The 22,088-nt window shown below is 44.9% G+C and overlaps 1 protein-coding gene across 1 annotated transcript; it reads left to right on the forward strand.

The window, feature by feature from the left end:
• Positions 1-926: 926 nt before the first annotated feature.
• tiam2b (TIAM Rac1 associated GEF 2b) lies at positions 927-18,763 on the forward strand. The gene is made up of 22 exons (XM_085245964.1): positions 927-2,036; positions 4,067-4,535; positions 5,155-5,333; positions 6,428-6,652; positions 7,659-7,844; positions 7,932-8,075; positions 10,687-10,752; positions 10,887-10,965; positions 11,096-11,185; positions 11,420-11,644; positions 11,876-11,970; positions 14,177-14,365; positions 15,042-15,110; positions 15,201-15,326; positions 15,852-15,960; positions 16,041-16,220; positions 16,340-16,458; positions 16,548-16,656; positions 16,741-16,799; positions 17,488-17,578; positions 17,682-17,769; positions 17,855-18,763. The coding sequence occupies exons 1-22, from the start codon at positions 927-929 to the stop codon at positions 18,399-18,401; spliced, it is 4,554 nt and encodes a 1,517-aa protein (XP_085102090.1). The 3' UTR covers positions 18,402-18,763.
• The last annotated feature ends 3,325 nt before the right edge of the window (positions 18,764-22,088 follow it).

The raw sequence follows: 22,088 nt of genomic DNA on the forward strand, positions 1-22,088 counted from the left end.
CTTCACTCAGAGAACGTGTAAAAATGGTTTGACACACAGCAAATATAAGCATGTTGGTCCAAACTTAGTTTCCTTGGTTCACCTGAAGGCAGCTATTAGGTTAGCTGTGTGCTTAATGTCCGTGATGAAGCTCCATCGTATGTTTGGTGTTCAGTCAGATCACAGTTTTAAAGGTCTTTGAGGGTGATAAAGGAACCGGTCATGTGACTTAACATCAGCAAACAGCAGTGTGTATACATCCAGCTGGTGCACTGAAGGTCTTCAGGATGTCGCATTGATAGAAACGGTGCAGTGATCATTTCTGTGTGTGTGTTTGAGCAATCGTCGTCTTTTGATGGTTTGAAATTTGCATTTTAAAGCCTCAACACTTGTCTGTAGAGCTGGTTTGACCGTTTAGATGACCTCCGTTATCGGCTCATGCTAATACAGCGAGCTGTCCACAGGCTTTTAGCATGGGAGGCACTGACTCGTGGCTGAAGCCGGCCTCAAGTGGCCACCAGAGGAACTGCAGCTGGACGGCTGTCTTACAAATATCATCTGCAAATCTACCAGAAAATAAACATGTGACATCTGGGTAATATTGCTGTGATAAGGAAGAAGGAAGTTTAGATGCTTCAATTATTTTGTGCATTTGAGAATGGACTGCAGTAAATGAGTGAATGTTTAATGTGTGTTCACAAATGTGGGGTCACTGAGTCTTTAACTCATCATTGGCTTCCAGTGGGACTGATTATAATACTGCCCATAGTATTTGATGTAGTATTTTAGTACTGACTGTATTATTTGATGTAGTATTGTGTGTAGAAATCTCTGTTGCTTTAATACATGCTGTGTGTGTGTGTGTGTGTGTGTGTGTGTGTGTGTGTGTGTGTGTGTGTTTGTTTCCTGGCTGTTGTGTCGCTCGTTTTTGTGCCTCACATCTGATGATGTCATCCTCCTCCATCCTCTTCCAGGTCATCATGGGAAACGCAGACAGCCACAGCAGCTTCGTCTCCCCTGCCAAGCCCTCCTGCTCCTTCAGGTTTTCCTCCAGGAGGGAGGAGGTGACATCGGCTCGCAGCTGGTGGAGGAGCAGCCAGGGAGGCTGCAGGAGCCGAGGGAAAAGCTACCTGAACCACCCAATGGCCAGCTCACCCTACACCTCATGGCATTACGAACCAGCCCCTAAAGCGGCCCGAGGAGGCGCCAAGCTGAGAGGGGGGTCTCCTCAGAGGCTCTGCAGGGGGGAGTTTGGGGGGGGTGAGCGGGCGTCTCTGGAAAGCAGCGGCAGCCCAAAGGTGCTGCTCAGCAAAGATGGCAGCATGAGGGTGGAGTTCACCAAAGCTCGGGTGGAGCCAGAGAGTCTGAGTGGGCTCCCCGCCATCACTGCCGCAGCGACCACCACCACGAGCGCAGAGGTGTCACTGCGCACCAGCAACGGCAGCTCGCTCAGCTCCGATGGCTCTTGGTACGACTCGCCATGGGGGAACAGCGAGCTGACGGATAACGTGTTTGTGTGCAGGCAGAACGCGGACAACAGCAGCGGCTACACCACTGCCACCAGCAGCAGCGGCTACAACACCTTCTTCTCCGCTCAGGGTGAGGACATCTCACCTGGATTTAGCTCCAGCCTCCTCTTCCCCACCACAGAGACTAATGTATTCACCGCCGCAACTGCAGGTTACAACACCTGCTCCTCTGGCCGGACGGAGGATAGCGGCATTGGAGACTCGGAGCTCCTGCAGCCGGACCTCACGGATTTCAGCCTGATTTCAGCTCCTGGGGTTTACAGCAGTCACAACACGCTACCCGCCTTCCCCACCGACGCTGGGACCCCCGCCGGGGAGGCAGCGCTGCTGGATGATGTCACACAGAAAGAGGAGGGATCAACCGGTGATATGGAGGAGCATTACTCCTCCTGCACGCTGCCCTGCCGAAATGTGGAGTCTGCGAGCGCCGCCTCTGCCAGGAATAACCGAAAAGACTTCCTGAAGAGCCGAATCAGACGTCTGAGCGACTGGACAGGAAGTCTGAGCAGGAAGAAGAGGAGGATCCAGGTGAGAAACAATAAGATGATGAAGTCATGCTGTGGGCGGAGCTCAGTGGTTTGCCACCTGCTGATGATGGACAAAATGACATCATTTTTTGTTTTCTGACTTTTTACATTTAAGAATGTTGATTTTCAACATGAACTGACATCCCTGATAAAAGTGCACAAAATCATAATATTTTTTTAAATCTTTGAATTCTAGTGTTTGACAAAGTAGAGGTATATGTTTTTATCACTTGAACATAATCACAGCCTGTAAACAAGAAGAAAGAAAGAAAGAAAGAAAGAAAGAAAGAAAGAAAGAAAGAAAGAAAGAAAGAAAGAACAAGGTCAATAAAGATCATCAGAATATCTTAAAATGTCTTCAAAGTAAACTCAGTCTAAAACAAAACCTTTAAAAGTTTTTATAAACTCATTAGTAGATCATTTTTTTAATATATTCTGAGAAACTTAAAACTGGTTTTAAAATTAATATCTTCCTTAATCCTCAGACTTAAACAAGTCGTCGAACTAGATTAAAGTCTCATCATGACTAACAACATTACACATGGAGTTAAGTACGAACGCCATTTTCAAACATCATCACACATCAGTAATCTGATGGTAAGCTTTCTCTGTGAGAGCTGGTCCAAAAAAGCCCGGCTTCCTGTTTACAGCCAGCAGAATGAGGTCACATCCTGTCTGCAGTGAGGGAGCTGGAGTAGTGAAGCTTGTTGTTCGTGCTTTTTAACTCAGTGCTGATGATGACGGGGATAATGAAATCAGACGCTGATGTAGTTTCCTCACACTGGAAACCCCAAACACCCCACCCCCCACAACCTGGGTAACCCCCTTACATCAGCGTGACCTCATGAGGACTCGTTTTCCCACACTTGAGTTCCTCCAGATGCACGTCAAACATCAAAGGACTGACGAATAAACTTTTATTATCTGCTCTCTTGATTGTCTTTGTTTCGTCTGCAAGGTTTTTAAGATGTTTAACCCAAAAAGCTTTCTTTGCACTGCGTCAACGTTTCACTGGAGTGCCGCAGTCTGTGTGCCGGATTATTAATTACAATCAGAGAACTTTATTAATCCCAGAGGAACAAAACAGAAACCCTTTGAAAGCATCAGTCTAGCTTAAATCCTCTGCAGCTTTGTGTCACAGTCACAGGAGAATCCATCTTTGCTCTCTGAGATTGATGTCCTAGTGATACATCACAGTGGACTTTTTATTGTTCAGTCTTTCCGGGGCTTTGATCCCGCTCATCAAAAACAAATCACAGTGCTGGAGGAACTTTGATCTCTTGGAAAATTCCTGGAGCTTTTCATGGGAAAGCACCAAAACAAAAACATCACATAGTGACACTGGAGAAAGAAATGTTTGGGAACCTGGAACCAGACCGATCTGAGGGCTTACGTTTCATTTACCCCTTGTTTAGATTTCCATGAGGGCTTGGCTCTGCTCGGCCAATCACAGCACTGTGTTTGATACGGGGGAGTTTGATACAGTGATTGCATGGACAAGCACTTCAGTAAACATCCAGGATCCTTTAAGTCCACTATTATCTCAGGAATAAAAGACCTGCGTGGTAGATTTTCTCTAAAGAACAAACAGCTTAACGCCCTGACTGATAAGAACTGTGCGTTTCTGTACCAACTCACTCTGCCTGTCTATAAACAGCAAGTCTCCACATGTCGTCACTGTCACTTCACAATGACGGTTAAATGTGGAAAACTGCTCAAAAGTGTTGCACAAACCTGGACGAGTCACTCAGTTGGAGGTTTAAAGTAAAGTCAGAGCGGGCATCAAACCCGCGCCCTCTAAAACCAGCAGGTTGTCTTATTGGCTCAAGAGCAGTGATGGATTGTTTGTTTAACGCTGACACTGCAGCGTGAAGCATATTCACACCCCGTTAATGCTAACAGAGGGGAAAATTGTGGTTTGGAATAATACTGCCTGGTGCTGGGCGCTGTGTTTGAGGGCTGCTGTGTGCCTCTAGTGGCCGCAGACGGAATCACAGCAGTCAAATAAAGTCCTCTCTGATTTCTCTGCAGGAGCCGTTTGCCACCGACACAGCCGATGTCTTCATCAATGGACTGAATGCTGGGGCTGTTAGCTGCAGCACGCTGTGTTCCTCCGACCCTCTCCACTCCCTGAACCACAACCAGTTCCCAACGCTCCACTGCGGCTCCTCCAGGAGTCTGAACCAGAACAGTGATGCTAAGCGGCAGAACATCTATGAGAACTTCATGCAGGAGCTGGAGATGGGTTGCAGCAGTACGGCTGACAGGACGGAGCCATCAGAGGGGGACGGAGACGAGGGTGAGGAGGACGAGGAAGAGATAGATGGGGATGTGGAGGTGGGAGAAGGGGAGCAGCTGGATGTCCTGTTTGAGAAGGAGCAGGGTGTGGTGCGGCGGGCCGGATGGCTCTCTTTCAAACCTCTCATCACTGTTAACAAGGACAGAAAGCTGGAGCTGGTCGCCCGCCGCAAGTGGAGGCACTACTGGGTCACACTGAAAGGTACGGCCGCCTGCAAGGACCAGAAAACAGAAAGTTGAGTTCAAGTTTCAGGATTAGATCTGATCTTATTTTCAGTGAAGGGCAGAAAACTTGCATAGGAGAAGTCTGGTGATGCCTTTAGTGCCTCTGCTAGAGCTGAAACCAGGCTTATGCTGCATACAAGGCAGCAAAAGAGTCTTTGTGCACCTGAGGCACAGTGTGAGTTTCCAGGTTCCTCAGTGTCACTTTCGGGTTACATTAACCAGGATGTTTCCAGTTAGGCAGTGGGAAGGTCTATAATCAGCCAGCTGATTATAGATTCAGCATGTTTCAGGAAATACTGACGAGTAGTTTTTGAGTTGACTGTTAACCGACCAACAACTATTTATCACTTCTGCTCTCAGCACAGAGAAGGTTAGGACTTCTTCTTAAACCAGAGGAGTCGCCCCCTGCTGGGCATCAGAGAGAATGTAGGTTTAGGCACTTCTAAATGAAACTTGATTTTAAAAAAAAGTGTTCTGTTTCATGTTAAACATTTTACTGAAGTCTTTACCATCTGTGGCATCAACAGCTAAAATTTATAAATCTCTGTGAAATAAACTATTTAACGTAGAATTAACGATGGATTTTGTCTGTTCAGGTTGCACTCTGCTGTTTTACGAGACATATGGGAGGAGCAGCGGCAGCGCCGACCAGGAGCTTTCTCCTCGCTACGCTCTCCTGGCTGATGACAGCATCGTCCAGGCCGTCCCTGAGCACCCAAGGAAGGAGCATGTCTTCTGTCTGAGCAACTCGTATGGAGACGTGTACCTGTTCCAGGTGAGGGAACCGCCAGCACACTGAGAAACATGATTTTACTGGAGTATCCTTGAATGCAGCACCAGCATAAGCAGCTGTGGTGTTGGGACATTTCTGAGGTTTTCTCTTCATTCTTTCATTCTGTGATCGCTTTCCTCCAACTGCTGCCTCCATCTTTTTTCCCATCGCTGTGGCTCATTTGTGAGCAGCGTGAATGAACGGGGTGTGGCGTCACACCAGCATTTGGTTTTCTCACCACAAACATCCACACTGTGGGACTTTCTCTGCGTGTCTTTCTGTTGGTAATGACTGTGAGCATTTCCCCCTCTGCTGCCAGCTCCACACCACCCACACCGAGGAGCAAGCAGACAAACAAAGAGTCGATTTTACTTTTACTCCGACAAAGAAGAGGAGGCACAGATGTGTCGAGGCCCCGGATGAACTCGTGGCGTTCCTTCTAGTCGATCTTGAATGACATGAGCGGCAAAAGTCTGGATGTCAGAGGTCAGCGGGGATAAAAAGAGAGGCCGATTATTACCTGTACTCTCGTTGGTAAAGGTGATGTCATCATGTAATTTAATAATTTATTTCTGTGATCACCTCCTCAAACTTTTAGGAGCTCCTCTTGATTCCCAGAGTCACTCTGACTAATGCAGCAGAGTCTGCAGACACACAAATCACCTTCCTCCCAGAGGAGGAGGTGGAGGTTTTGTCAAGGGCTGAAAGCAGCTGAAGATGACGAGCGGAGAAGGCTGAAAGCCTGCTAATGGGAATCACGACACCCAGCTAATTACTGCAACAAATGTTCCTCTTTACGATGATGACTTGATGAAGAGCGAGCTTTAAACCCTGCCACACGTCCCCTCGTAAACAAAAACAGCTGTTAACATCAGGACATTAAGTCTGCTGCTTAAACGCAGAAACCAGACCATCAGAGGATGACTGAGCCTTGCTTCCTGCTTTCAGCAGCAAATTTACATTTAAAAGTTTCTGTATTTAAGGTTTTTGTTGTTAAAACAAAGCGCAATCAGCAGCTGAATATTCAGAGTTAATAAAGCAGGAGGCTCAAAGTTTAAATTAAAATCTGTCTGACTCCATCTTGTCTCGCCCTCCAGGCCACCAGCCAGACTGACCTGGAGAACTGGGTGACGGCAATCCACTCGGCGAGTGCCTCTCTGCTGGTGAAGCGTCAGAAGAAGGAGGACACACTGCGCCTCCTGCGCTCTCAGAGCCGCTCGCTGCTCCACAAGATTGACATGGATGGGAAGATGAAGAAGATGGCCGAGCTGCAGCTGTCCATCATCAAGGAGCCCAAGAGCAGGAAGGCGGTGGAGAGCCAGGTGAGTGCGGGGAGAAGTGGTCCGGTCAAGGCGGACAGCACGTTGGTATTATCACCTACACCGGTCCTGAATATGGGCAATGCTTTAGAATGACCCTCACAGCCATCTTTGAGTGAAGCACACATGAACATCAGACCCGACTCTCGCCTTGTTGTCTTTGAGCTTCACGATACCTTCAGTGTCTGAAGTTTGCTGCTGTCTCTGTGTTTGTTGCAGAGAAATTAGACGATCCTGAAACTGTGCAGCAGACTGTGTTTCAGTTTAAGGGTTTCTTTTCTGCTCAGCATCAGTGTGAGTCAGTTAGGTTTCATCAGCATTGCTTCAACGGACATCAGGTAACAGCTGTAAGAGGAGAACTGTCAGTAAATCTTGATGAACGTGCAGTTTCTGAGTCTGTGGATGGACTTTGTTGTGCCACAGATTAGCTTCAGGCTGTTTTGCGGGTTTCTTTGTTCTTGTTGTTAATTTCCAGTGACAGCAATGTGCAGACAGAGAACGTATCATTTAGCAGCCTGCTAATCTTTCCTCTGAACTGTGAAACTGATCCCAGCGCTGCAGTTTGAACTCTGAGATTAGAGGCTAATCTTCCTGCTCAACATTCAATTACACATTTACTGAGAGGGAGGGGAGGGCAAACAGAGGAGGAGAAGGAGAGCCTCGATTTATTGGAGAGAGTCCAGCAAGAGAAGAGGAAGGAGGGGAGGAGAGGACAGGAGATGAAAGGGAGGACAGGATGGAGGGATGAGGGATAATGGGTGATAATCACACAGTAAGGGACAAAATAACTTCATCACAACAGAGACTGAAGCAGGAATTGACAGCAGCAGCAGTCTGCCCCACCCAGGAAATACACTTTACCTGATGAGTGAATGGAGAAAAGATGGCTTCTCTCAGCGCCTTGCCATGACTCACTGACCATGTTTCATGGTTTTCATGGCTGTCTGATGAGTTATTATCATTGTTTTATACAGAAGCTGTGTTTATGTGTGACCCTGTGTGTGCTCAGATCCAGCAGTGGGAGCAGAATCTGGAGAAACTGAACCTGGATCTGTTCAGGCTCAGGTGCTACCTGTCCAGCCTGCAGGGCAGCGAGCTCCCAAACCCAAAGAGCCTCCTCGCTGTGGCCAGCAGGCCCTCCAAGAGCATGCTGGGACGCCTGGGAGTCTTCTCCGTGTCCTCCTTCCATGCTCTGGTAAGTAGAGGCTCAACGCTTCCCTTTTTTTTAAAAAAAGAAAGGAAGAAGGAAATTAACCAAATCTGCCTCTCTGGACTCTCACAGGTGTGCAGCCGAGAAGAGGCCACACTGAGGCGGCGCTGCCGGTCTCTTTCGGGAGGAAACCGGAGGAGGGGTCTGCCGTCCTCCCTGAAGGTCCTGGATGATCTCAACAGGCGCGGCAGGGGTGGCAAACACTCAGCTCACCAGGTATTACACTGCACCCTTTTCTTGTCCAGTTCAGTGCTGTAGTATGGTGAGAGGCAGCGTGCACCCTTCTGAAAATAGTTTGAAAGGTGAAATATTCACATGGAGTCAGAGACAGGTTTAAGAAACGTTCTACTCTGAAGTCTTTTCACATGGACGACTAAAACCAGCTCATCTGATTCAAGCTGAACTCATCGTTCCTCTCTGCTCTCTAAAAACAGCCCAGAAGAAGCGTGCTGTCATCTGTCGTTACGAGGCTAAGTTTAGCCTCTCCTCAGTGCATCATCCAGCTGCAGTTACCATCATGCCTGGCTCCTGACGGTCCCCTCGTGATAAACAGTGGGTTATTTTTGGCCTCTGAGGGTCCGGAGGATAAATCTGTCAGCGCCACTTTGCTTTGTCGTGGATTCTCGCAATTCAACTGAGCCAATACACGCTCAGTGGAAAAACTGCCTCATAGTTTCATAGCTGCAGCGTCTGCAGGATCGCAGCACGTTACCTGCTCCCTCCTGCCCTTGAGCAAGGAACTGCGCAGGATGCTTTCAAGCAGTAACTCCCGCTCTGAGCCAAACATCTGTGGATACCTTGGTGAGGGGAATTCTAGCCACATTCTGCCTTTGTTCGACTGAGAGTCCTGCTTCGAGCTGAACGCCTAATCAGTCAGCTGTTTATTTCATCTTACACAAAACCGACCAATCAGAGAGCTCAGAGGGCTTTTTGTATGCTGTCCTGCTCTTGAAAGTCAGAATGATTTATTTCCAGCAACTTTTTATTACCATAATTCATTTTTCTTCGAAATGTAATGAATGTAGGGCATAATAAAGCCTTCTGAGCTGCTGCACCTCTACTTGTTGTGTGTTGAAGCCCAGCAGACGGTAACACAGAAAGGTCTTTCTGTGGACAGAGACGTCTTCAGGCTTGATGGAGGTGTTCGTAGTCAAGCCTGCGGCAGCTTGTTCTTTGTGCTGAGCACTTGTGGTCAGACAGACCTGCAGCATGTTTGTGTGCAGCTGGATCTCCATTCCGGTTCTGCTTTCAGATCAGATCTGATGCTGCAGGCTGTGGTTTCCGGGTGGAGCAGCTCCACTAGAGGACATGTGGAGCTGATTGCTGCTCGCTGTGTCAACTCTGCAGGAGATATACACTTACCGGAACTCGCCGCCTCCATTTCACTGCCATGTCGGGGGGTGGGGGTCATTACTGTAAAATCCTTGATTCCTTCCAGAAAACAGAAGTTTTCGTACTGACGAGTGTTTCCTGCTTAATGTTGGTCTCCAGTCATCATGTGACTCACTGTGTCCAACCGTCCACTCAGACCACAGTTACGACTGTTGTGGATGTTTTAAGGTGGTGTCGAGGAAAGGCATGCGAGTCCACGATGATGATGATGCCGATGTGTTCAGTGTCAGTCGGTGGTCCCAGACTCCAGGCAGGCTGATGGCGGCTTCACAAACCTGTAATTTCAGTGCAGCTCAACCTGCTCATTTTTTCCCATGATTCCCTGGGGCTAATTTAGGTTTTGATGCAGGACAGAATTAAACATCCCAAGTCTTTTATCATTTTTAATTACGTTTAAATATAGGAGGGAGTATTTTTAGTTTGTCTTTAGTCATGACTGTGTTTGTGTGTTTGTGTTTGACTACAGCAGTACATTATGTGGACTTTGTAGAAAGCAGCTCACTGGTTAAAGATCATGACGCTTACAGAAGTCGCGTCGCTCCTTTGAAGCACCGTCAGGAAACACTCGGGTGGATGTGAGCGACTCTGAAGCAGGAGTCACTGATCTTTTGCTGATTAAGCAAATATGAAACAGGTTATCGCTCAGAGAAAAGACGACTCAAGCTGGAAGATGATGTGACACTGATACTTGTGTTCAAAATTGTCACCCATCAAACTCACCAAGGAGGAAAAGGAGGAGGAGGTGGGAGAAAGAGGAGGAGGACAGTTTGTTTAACTGCACAGCTTTTTGAGGACAACCTTCTGAAGAGGAGGAGGTGGGAGGAGGAGAAGGAAGGGGAGGAGGTGATTGAGAATTAAAAGCTTCCAGGCTGTTTTATTCTGCCAGGATTTCTTTGTTCCTGAGAGTTAATCCTTCACAGGAGGCAGGAGATGACTCCAACACCTCCTCTCCACATGACCTCCCCACCAAACCCCACCTCCTGTTGTCACATGACCTCCACCTTCTTTCTTCTGCTCCCCTTTTAACCTCCTTCCTCCCCCTGTGTCTCCTCTGTATCCCACTGTTCCTCTTTACCCTTTTGTCTCCATATTTCATCTCCTGTGATCTTTTCAGCCAATCAGAGCTCCGGATTCTTCACAGGCTTTTCTTATTTTCCAGTCCACCTCGTCGCTTTAAGTCCTGTGGAGAAAGTCTGAATTTTAAGAATCACCTGCCTATTAGTTTAATGATTTTATAGTTTTCTGCCTTTAAAGCTTCAGTTTATCTATGTTTTTATCAAATGCATTGATGATTTTACTGATCAGAGCTTATAGAAGCTAATCGGTTATAATAACTGAAGGTAAACCTCGTAGGTCGCTCAGTCCTTTAAAACCTGTGCTGATGAGTTAAAAGTTTAATTGAAAGTAAAATTCTTCCTCTGTGCTTCTTCTGCAGAATCTGGACTGCGCTCCCAAACAGATGGAGGCAGCGCCCCCTGCCGGTCATAGTGCAGATCTGCCGGTGTGTTCACTGACTTACCTACAACTTCTCTTTAATTTTTTTCTGCGGGCAGAATGATGATAATTACTGGATTTGTATTCACATGATTCCTGCGAGGTCATTCTCCCGGTTCACTCCTCTGTGTGTGTTTTCAGTTGCGTGATGAACAGCAGCTTCCAGCTGTTGGTGTTTTTACTCTGAACATCTGTCGACCTGACGGCCACAAAGACTTCGGTGAGAAAGAAAAACTCATCACTGAATAAATAAAATTCGTATAAAAACATGACTGGTTTGTGTTCTGAGAGGATAAATAATAAGCATATTTACCTGTGTGTGATGTGCTTCTTCTTCTGTGAATCTGCAGGTTTTGCAGTGACGGGTCACGTGGACGGAGCAGGAAAAAGTCATGTTTTTGTCAGCGAGGTGGACCCGCTGGGACTTTCATCCAGAGACGGTAAAACAGAGAACGGTTTCAGGTTTTATTTTGAGGGAGACCCTGCATTTCTGACAGTTTGAGGTTTTGAAGGTGTCCAGCGGGGGGCGCTCGAGGCTCTGCTATCAGGCTGTCACCTGTGCAGCGCTACACCTCCAGAATGGGAAAAACCCTGTCTGTGTTTAGGATTTTAAAAAATGTAGAAACTTTAAAAAACTTTAAAAGATGCAGTTTAATTTTTCTGTTTCCAATCAGGCCTCAGGGCCGGAGACGAGGTCCTGGCTGTTAACGGCGCTCCTGTGTCTGGACTGGACCTGGACCTCCTGCAGAGTCTCTTCAGACATCAGAAGCTGCAGCTGCTGCTGAGGAGGGATGAGTCACCTGAGGCCGAAGAGCCTGCCGACCTCTGGCCCGACCACGCTGACCCCTTCCACCCCGGCCGCCAACCACCGGCCACGAACATCCACACCTGGATCACAGGTACAGCAGAGACGCTCTGGTAACAGCATCATAATGTTCAAACACATTTCACATTTATATCAAACCGATTTCCAGTTTTAAATATAAACTCAACCATTTTAGTCACAGCTGTTTTATTGATCAGATTCATTTACAGAAACCAGAATCAAAGGCTTTTATTGTGAAGGCCAGTTAAAGCAGCAGGAGTTCTCCTGTAAAGATCACAGATCACATTTCTTCTTCATCTCACAGATTCCTCTGTCATCACAGATGCAGACAGCATCCTGCCTCCCGTTTTCGATGACACTTCTTCGAGGATACCTCAGGACACCAAGCCCTCAGAGGAGGTGAGCTTCAGTCTGTGACAGTCTGAGAACATCTGGATTTTTTTTAAATGGTTGTATGTTATTCATGACCAAGCCACTTGTGTTTTGCTTTGATCGGCGATAACCCCGTCATATGAAATCAAGAAGTTTTATGAGGATGTGATTGGTTTCCAAAGAAGGCAGCTCAGACTTACCTGCAGAAATCCTCCTGTGCCTCCTGGAGCTCCACCCCCCACCTCTGTGCACATGACCTTTGGTCAGCCTGATAATCCAGCTTACACAGTCAGGAGTGTTTGTAAAGTCAGAGCTGAGGGATTAACGTTTTTCCCTGGAGAAACACAACTTGTAGGTGTTGTTTTTGACCGCCTCTTCATTTCTGACGACGGCGGAAGGAGTATCAGGTGACCTCCGGCCCCAACTGATCCTCTTCGTCGTTGTTTCACTCCTTTGTCATGGGTGCTCTGTGCTGGGTACTGCCGATGGAGGAGGACTGGGAGACTCTGGAGGAAGAGGAGGAGGATGGAAGGGAGGTGTTCCCCGGGGTGGGGCTCCTGGAGCGGCTGCTGAGGCTCCTGGACAAGGTGGCAAGCTGCCTGGGCTGTTGGCGTCCCGCTGACGGCGTCGTCCTGCTGGTAAACGGGCTGCTGGTTGGTGTAGAGCTGAAACTTGGTGTAGAGGAAATGATCACAAGTGTTTTCTGTGCTTTAGATTTTCTCAGTGTGAGACGGTTGTACACGCCACTATCACAGCGTTACGTGTACAGATGCCCACAGGACTATGTTGTACCTGCTCAGACAGAAAGTGAGAGAAACCATTAATATCTCCCTGCATTTTTCTGCTGCCCGTCAGAACAACAGCCGTCTAACGGAGGTCAGGGTAAGTCAGCATGCAGCTTCTCAGATAGGAACAAGTCACCACCTGAGAGAATGTCAGCACAGGACAGTAATCCCAGCCTCAGATGTCCCGGGCGGCTCAGAGTCAAACAGCTGCTCCTTCGTGAAACAGTTTAGATCCCTTAGGACTGACGAGGATCCTCCTGGAGGAGCGGGAAACCTCTTGTTGAAACATCAAGTAACATCAAATATTTGAGGCTAATATTCCAATTAGTGAGATAAAATCAACTATAATCACCCTGAAAAAGCAGAGATAATTAATTGATTTAAAAAATTAAGATAAAAACAAGTCCTGGAGCTCAAAAGTGAAGCTGTTAAAAGGTTCTTCTGTTTACACAGCATCTTTTGATTCTTCATGAACTAATTGATTGTTCGAATTAATAAAACTGTCACGCTGTGATCGCACTAACCTAAAGATCTTCATCTTCAGTGTTTTTGGAGTCAAAGGTCAATCCTGCACTCTCGACCATCCAAAGACTCATTGGTTTCTTTCAACTCGACTCCAAACAAGCACCAGTTGCTGCTGTTTAGGCCTTTGATGCACTTATTTGCACATTAATATCCCGTGTTTGATCATCTTCCAGTTCATTATCTGCCCTGCTGAAACCTAGAGGTGGGTCTTTAGTTCTTCATCGAAACTGCTCCTCACCTCCATGAACAGTTGAATTGAACATGTCTGGGCAGTCTTTTCCCCACATGTTCAGATCTCAGGGCACTCCTCCTTCCTCGAGTTTAAAGTGCAGCGACGCTTCCTCACCGCTTATCAAAAGCTCTGCAGCTTCAGGGTGAGTGCATTGGAGCTCAGAATTCATCAGGCTGTCGGCGCTGCGTTAGAGGCTGGCAGCCCAGATTATGATGACGGATGAGGCAGCCAATTGGTTAGCAGCTCGTCCTCAGTCAGGGTCATAGCAGCAGCGGCGCTCAGACTGGGAACAGGTTTGTGTTTGTCTGTTTGGATTTTGGTGTTTGTGTGTTTAACCTCATCTCTGGCTCAGCGGCTTCCCAGACCTCCCCAAAATCCAGCAGAGAGATTAACCTCCTGCTCCACTGATCCTCGTTCTCCTGACTCAGAGCCACAGTTCTCTCCGGTTTGTCACTCAAGTTTGAGTGTGAGTGGAACAAAAATCAGTTACTGGACTTCCACCTGGGATCCATGCATCTTCTTCTGCTTATCTAATTCACGGTCATGTGGGAGCTGAAGAATACCCCAGCTATAATAGGACCGGGGGGGTGGGGTCTGTTTTCTGATTTTTCTTCTTTATTGTCAAGCACATGAACAGTGGTGTTGTCCTGAATGATTTCATTGAGCTTTGGTTCCTGTGTTTCCCTCCCAGAACTTAGACCAGGTCTACTCGCTTTACCAGACCTTTCCAGAAGGCCAGACAGGAGATGGCGACAACCCCAAAAACCCGTACGGCAGAGAGGTCAGCCTGCAGCCGGTGAGCCCCACCCACCTAAGCGTGTGTCAGCGTCTGCGTAAGGTCATCCAGGAGCTGGTCGACACCGAGAAGTCCTACGTCAAGGTCAGAATACAACAGCAACAGTAGTACTACTGTGGTACTACTGCTAGTACATCTGATATGTTAATGGACGCGTTTTGACTCATTTTCAGCTCCATGTTTTTATTCTTTGTCTCTACAAGAGTAGCTTTGCATGATTCAGTTCAAAATAATCCTTCCTTATCTTATTCTGGTCCTTCAACCTTTTACCCTCTCCTTTGTCTGAAACATGCTGTTTTAGCTCCTCCCACTTATGTCTAGATTTCTTCTGATTGGCTGCCCCTGATATTACCATTTTGGGGATTTCCCCTCTCTGTGACATCATACTAAACCAGGAGTAGAAAAAACTGTGTGAAACTCCAGTTTTTTATCAGTTTATTTATAGAATAAAATAAAACAGAAACTATTTTTTTTATGTTAAAGTGATAAAGAAATCTATTCTTATGATTTTACACACAATTTGTACAGTTTTAGTTTTAAATGGTTGTATAAAATGGGTCCCTTACAAATATTAAAAGAATCTGCTATATTAATATTTTTGTCTTAATTAGAGTGTATGCTTAAACATCTTTATATCTTCAAACCTGTGTGTTTAAAACTGCTGGAAAGATCTTACTATTTGATTCGAGCCGATAATTAAATTTGAAAAAAGAAATTAGACTTTGATTAATATCAGAACATTTTTTTGGTTCTGTTTCAGGATCTCGTCTGTCTGTTCGACATCTACCTCACCCCCCTGCAGAAGGAGACGTTCCTCAGTAAAGACGAGGTAAAGACGAGCCGACAGTAAGTGACGGTTGTGAAGTGAAGGTTGTGGTTGTGACTCTGACCGCAGTGTGTCTCTCTGTCACTCTGTCAGATGGAGGCGCTGTTCGGCAGTCTGCCAGAGATGTTGGACTTTCAGAGAGTTTTTCTCCAAACGCTGGAGGAGAGAATCGCCGCCTGTCCGAACTTCAGCAGCCTGGAAACCCCCGAGCAGTTCAAGGTGAAGGTCCATCAGCTGGTTCAGACAGATTTTATTTCCTTCATTTATTTTTTTATTTTATTCTTTTTGTTTTAGTTGTGCATGCATGCAAGTTTTATTGTTTTATTTATTTAAGCTCCAGTGATTTATTTTGGCCCTGTGATGTTTTACTTTTATGCATTTTTTCCCCCAATTGTTAAAACTGATATATTTATTATATACTCCATTTCGGGTCCATTATTATTATTGTTATTTTATTTTTTACTTAGTTTGTTTATTTTTTAACAATTTATTTAATTACATTATATACATAGTATATATTTTTTGAGATATTTTGTCTTTTCACAGTTTATCTTTTTTTTATTTTTTTGTACATTTTATTCATTTATTAACTCTATTTTATTTATTTTAAGCTGTTAACATATTTCTCCTTTTTAAATGTTTCAATATTTTAAATGCGGAATTTCCATATTTTAATGAACAAAAGTTTTTATTTGCTTGTTCGATGGGTTTAGTTTTTTCACACCTCATTTGTGTTTCATTCAGAAACTCCTCTTCCCATTGGGTGGATCATTTCTGTACTACGCCGATCACTTCAAGCTCTACAGTGGCTTCTGTGCGAATCACATCAAAGTCCAGAAAGTTCTGGAAAGAGGTGAAAACACAGTCTGAGCACTTTAAACTCATTTAAGCAGCACTCCATTTAACCTTTAACCCTGACCACCTGTGACGCAGCCAAAACAGACGCAGCCTTCAAACAGTTCCTGGAGGCCAGAAATCCGACCAATCAGCACTCGTCTTCCCTGGAATCATACCTGATCAAACCTGTTCAGAGAGTCCTGAAGTATCCGCTGCTGCTCCGAGAGCTCGTGTCCCTGACAGATGCAGAGAGCCCCGAGCACACACACCTGACAGGTAACCCAAACATACACCTGACAGGTAACCCACACACACACCTGAGAGGTAACAGACCTCACAGTATTGTATTTAAACATGTTTTGTGACCAGCTGCACTTCCACTGTCATCCACTCAGAGGCGCTGCGAGCAATGGAAAAGGTGGCGAGTCACATCAACGAGATGCAGAAGATCTATGAGGATTACGGCTGCGTGTTTGACCAGCTGGCAGCAGAGCAGAGTGGAGCCGACAAACAGGTAAACACAATGACACACACACACACACACTTGAGCGTCACCTGTGTGCATCACGTACCCTGAAGGGTTTTTTTTTCCTCCACCCTCAGGTGACGGAGATCTCGATGGGGGAGTTTCTGGTCCACTCGTCGGTGGTCTGGTTGAACCCACTGCCCTCTCTGGGTCGCTTGAGGAAGGAACCAGAGCTGACGCTGTTTGGTGGGTGAAGTCTCTTCTTCACACTTCTTTACTTGCACAGGTAATAACTGATGGAGAATAACACAAGTCTGTCTTTGTCCTCAGTGTTCAAACGAGCCGTCATCCTGGTTTACCGTGAGAACAGCAAACTGAAGAAGAAGATGGTGAGTGCACGTCTACTCTTCATCTCCTAATTTGTATAACTGAACAGATTTGTATGTCTATTTATACCAATGTAAACAAAAAAATACAGTGACAAAAAAATTAACAAAGTGTTAAAAAAAGATATTAAAAATGCAAATCTGTCAATTAAAAAGTAAAACAATATGTGTTATGTGTTAAAGAATATTTAAAAATATCAAAAGAATATCAAAATAATGATCATAACAAAGATATAAATCCCATAAATGAAATCACTTAAAATTTCCTTTTCAACTATAATATTGTTGTTCTTTTCATTTTTTGATAAAGTCAAACCAAACATATGAGAGATAACATCACATTTAAATAAATCTAAACACTGTGAGGTTTTAAAAGAAAGATGGAGGCCAAAAATGTCTAGTTTTTAAGTCAAATATCAATAAAAATCTATTTGGCTTAATCTGTTTTTTCCTGTATTGGCAGTAATGGGCTTCCATACAACTGCTGGTTTCTATTAATTTCTTCAAAGATCATCTCAGAAAAACTTTAACCTGGTTCTGGAGAGATGATCTGCTTCTTTGTCTTTACAAATGTAATCCTCGTCCTTGATTGGCTCCTCAGCTGTAAACACATCAACGCGATGTCACTGAATAAAAGAAAAAAACACCTCCACCTGTTCTTGTTGTCAGTTTTTATGTTTTTTTCTCACAGACCTCGTCCCGATCAGCTGACCTTGACCCCTTCAGATTCCGCTGGTTAATCCCAGTTTCAGCGGTCCAGGTCAGACCGGCTAACATCACAGGTGAGTGACCAATCAGAGTGAGGTTTGTTACTGCAGTGCTGGTGCAACAGCTCTCCAGCAGGAGGCGCTGTGACGGTCTGAGCTCACTGTGCTGTGTGTGTAGGTTCTGAGGACTCATGTGTGTGGGAGCTGGTTCACAGTCGGTCTGAAGTGGAGGGACGACCAGAGACGGTGTTCCAGCTGTGCAGCAGGTACGGACAGCCAATCAAGTTCCTGTGGTGGTTCTCGACTCTGTGCATGATGATGTTAAGCTTCAGCTCTGTGTTTGTATTTCAGCGGTTTGGAGACAAAGGCCAGCGTGCTGCGAGCCCTGCGCTTGCTCCTCAGAGACCGAGCTCCTGTGGGATCCCTGAGGAGGAGCAGGCTGTCTACGGCTGAGAGAAGCACCTCCTGGAGGAGGAGGCAGCAGCGCCACTCTGACACCCAGAAGACAATTCCTCACCAGCTGCAGGAGAGCTGCAGGTCTGACGGCGTCCTGGGCGACACATGCTCAGAGCCTCTGCTGCCGAGCCACGCCTCCAGCTCCAGTGCCGCTGCAGGGATGAGAGGCAGACTCTGCTCCCTGACTAGCGAGCTGGAGGCCCAGCTGCAGAGGCTCAACTTCAGAGAGGAGGAGGTGGAACAAAGAGGGACATCTATAAGTGAGGAGGAGAAAAATAAGCGGAGCTCTAGCCTACGGCGAAGTCCTGGAGATCTGCAGGACCTCAGCAACCTGCTGGAGAGAGACTTCAGCGTTCAGAGCATGACCTCCATGATAAACGAGGACTGCTTCTATGACCCCCTCCTGGGGTTACAGACGACCGCCGCCATGCCCGCAGTGTAGGGACAAAGCTAACATGCTAACACAAGGAGGATGGTCACAATGTGGGGAGTCTAAATAAATCCAGACGATTGAGCTGGAAGTTTATCACACCTGCTCCACAGACCTGAACATGGAGGTCCACGCTGACCAAAAGGTGCCATCTGACGAGGTTCGGGTCATTTTCGAGAGTGTGAAGCAGCTTCATTCCTCACACATCGCCTCCTGCAGGTCATCACAGGTCACTACACCAAAGGAAATGCTGACAGACTAACTGACCCTTTGAGAGGATCTTCATCTCTCCAACACTTGAACTGTTCTCAGTGAGACAATGAGATAGCAGGACATCTGTCCAGCCCTCTGATTGGCTGCGAGATTCATGACACTGAAACCTTCAACAAATAAAAAAGGTCTGGAGGTGGATTGATAACAAATTTTTGTACAAGAGGAAGTCATATCAGCCAATCTGGGATTTTTTTTACTGATCTCTCTGATTCAGCATTAAAAGCTCACCAGTGATTTAATGGTAACAAAAATAAACAGCAGTCGAACGTCACCGGAAAGTGAGAGAAAAGAGTCTGACAATAAAGTCCAAGAAAAATGTAAATTTAAAGAAAACGTGTAACACTTTGAAACATCAGTTCATGCAAGTTCTTAAATTCCTAAAATTCATTTTTAATTTATGAATTTTTTTTGTTTGTTTGTTTTTAGTCTCAAAAAGAAATTTGATTTGTTTATATTTAAAAATAAGATTTTATTCTCATAAAATTACAGGTTGATCTCTCAGAAATGTGACCTCTTTCCACAAAAGTGCACCTTTATTTTTTTAAATATCAATATCATTACCTGTTAACCTTTAAAATTACCGTTATTTATGCAAAAAAAAACCCAAAAAACATTTGGCAAGCAGTTTTTAGTTTTTTCATTTAAAATTTTTTTTGAGTGTTTTTTTTTTCTTTCTGAATTTTTTTTAATTTTACATTTTCTTTAAATAAATTACTTCAGCTTTGAAATAATACATTTATGTTGCCCTCACAGTAAAACTTTATTCTATCAACATCTTTAAATATAGCTTTCTCTAAAAAACAATTTTATCTTCAAACTACTGAAATTCCTGCATGAAATTCAGCCTGAAAAGTGTCTTTTTCTTTACACGAGTTTATAATAATCTGTCTTTTAAAATGTAAATTTATACCAAATTTTTCAACTTTATTCTCAGTCTTTTTTCTCTAACAGAGGCTCTGAAACTGTAGACCCATCTCAGGCATCTCGCTAACACAGCTCACAAACCTCAAAGAACAAACAGAATCATTTGTCTCAGAGACAAACTGCAGACCTCACAAAACTTTCCAGAAACTGGAGTGTTCTTTCTAAAAATTCCTCGAGAGAACATGGTGCTCAGTTCTTTTCACTTAACCAAGCGTCTCTCTGAAGGGTCCAACCAGCTCAGTTTCATCTTGTTCGCTAATGATGGACCAAACCGAATGTTGGACTTGCTGCCTGAACTCGGCGACAGCTGTCAAACTCTTGTGTTGTAAATATTCTTGTGTGCAGCACTCATTTTGAACTTTTCTGTCTAACAGAGAAACTTTCTTGACAAAAGCAGTTTCTGGAAAAATCTGGAGCTGCTGGATCAAAGCCTTCAGTCGAGTTTTTATATTTATATATTTGTAATGTTTTGTTGACCAAGCACTAGAGAGACACCAGTGTTTTTATTTTATATTTGTGTTTTATATTTTCTAAAATGTTAAAGTATTTGGTAATTTATTTTCTTAAATATTTGTTCAAGGCAAATAAATGAAAAAAATATTTAATTAAAGATTTTTGACCTGAAATGCTCCTCCTATTGCTGTTTATTCAGTCTCTGAACAGAAAACTTCAAGGCCTTGTGACCAGCTGAAACCCCCCTGGCAACCACTGGTTGCTAGTGGGTGGTTAGCTGCGGCTAGCCGTGGTTTGCATAGAAGACGCTGACTTTTCTCAAAACTCGCCCCAGCTGCTCACTGAGTAGTTGTAAAGCTGTCAGGGAAAAAACAGAAAAGAGTCACTGAAGTGGATTTGTGATGCTGCAGAGCTCTGTCTGTGCACTGCTGAGTAAAGCTGAGGTCCCTGTGCTCTCTGCAGGTCTCATTATTAATGTAAAGAGATAATAAAATCTTATTCTTTCAGAATTTGTATGTGTCTTGGGCAGCTATCCTCCCCTTGCCTCCAGTTCTCCACTTTGCGCTCTACCCTCCAACATTAAAACACCGACACCTTGTGCAGCGGTCCACGAGCTACAGACACTCTACAGGCATACCTAACCCAGCAGACTCTCGTTGTTCTTGTCATGAAGTCGTGTTTCTTTCATGAACATTATCATTTCCTGTGATGATACTCAGATTTCCTCCTTTCACTCATTTCAGTCTGACTTCACCTTCAGGGGAACAGGACGCTCAGCTCACTTTTGGATCTATAAATTAAATTTTAAAAAGCAGTGAAGGTAAAAACTGAGTGTGTGTGTATGGTGTGTGTTGTCTCTTCAGCTCTTGTTGCCAGAGTAACCGCTGTAGAAAGGAGGAAGAAAATTATCATAAATTTACAGCTTTTTAAAACCTTTTAAAAACTCTGCATCTATTTGGAGACTGAACAGCTTGCCTCACCAAATGACATAATTTCAGACCTTTGAAGGCTTTAAACACTCATCGCTCAGTTCACCTAATGGTCACTGAGGAGCTGAAAGCTGGTCATGTGAGGATATTTCAGGCTCCGGTTGCCTAGGTGAACTTCTAACGTGTTTATTCACAGGTCGTATGTCAATCAACAGTGTTTTTCACTCTTATTGGACGTCTCTTGAGTCGCTCCCCGTAAAGTTCATCACTAGCTGGGTTTTGACTATCTAAGAGGGAGATAACTTGTGGTGGTGGCATTCTGTTTCAGCCCTACACTTGAAATCAGAGAGCTCTTTAAAACAACCTGTTTATTCAGAAATATAGTGTGATAAATATATATATGCACAACTTTGTAGTATCTAGAATAAAAGCATTTCTACCAGTAAAAGAGGAGAGACTGTGCAGCTGAACACACGCAGCGCTCCCTGTCCTTTGTTTTTTTTTAATTTATTTATCATATAATCATATAATCCTATCATTATTTTTATTATTTTTTTTATCAGTAATATAAAAAAATCCTCCTGCACAGTTACTGTCACGTCAGGCAAAGAGCATCGGCAGGAACATTTAGACCTGATGTTTCCATCTGCAGCACAGAGACAGAGTCAGGCTTCTGTTAATTACATTTAAGACTTTTAATCCCGACTGAGGAACCTCTGAAGACCTGCAGAGACCCCGAAAGAGCTGGGGGCCTGATGAAGCCCCGGAGTTTTTAACTTCACTCTCGGCTTTCATAGTCAGTGTGAGCGGCAGGACATTTAAACACACATACAGGACAGGAGCTCACAGGGTTTTAGCTTAAACTCTCACCATCCATTCGGAAAGCTTGAATACTTTGATGTCAGAAGCTGTAAGAAACTGCTGGTGGTGGGAGGGCTCTGTATTTGTTCCCTTGAATTTGAGACATTTTTACATACAAAAACCTCTGAGCTTTTTATATTTCTACTCCTTGGATCTTGTTTGATTCCCTTTTCGTGTCCAGCCTGTCCCAGTTTCATCTCCGTGCTTTGTTACCCTTTTCGTCTCCCCAGTTTTGTCCCCGTGTCGTTCTGCTCTCTGT

The sequence above is a fragment of the Mchenga conophoros genome, linkage group LG15 (assembly GCF_057382185.1).
Source record: "Mchenga conophoros isolate Kocher_MC1m ecotype Shallow Benthic linkage group LG15, M_conophoros_male_GT1.1, whole genome shotgun sequence".
Classification (NCBI taxonomy): domain Eukaryota; kingdom Metazoa; phylum Chordata; class Actinopteri; order Cichliformes; family Cichlidae; genus Mchenga; species Mchenga conophoros.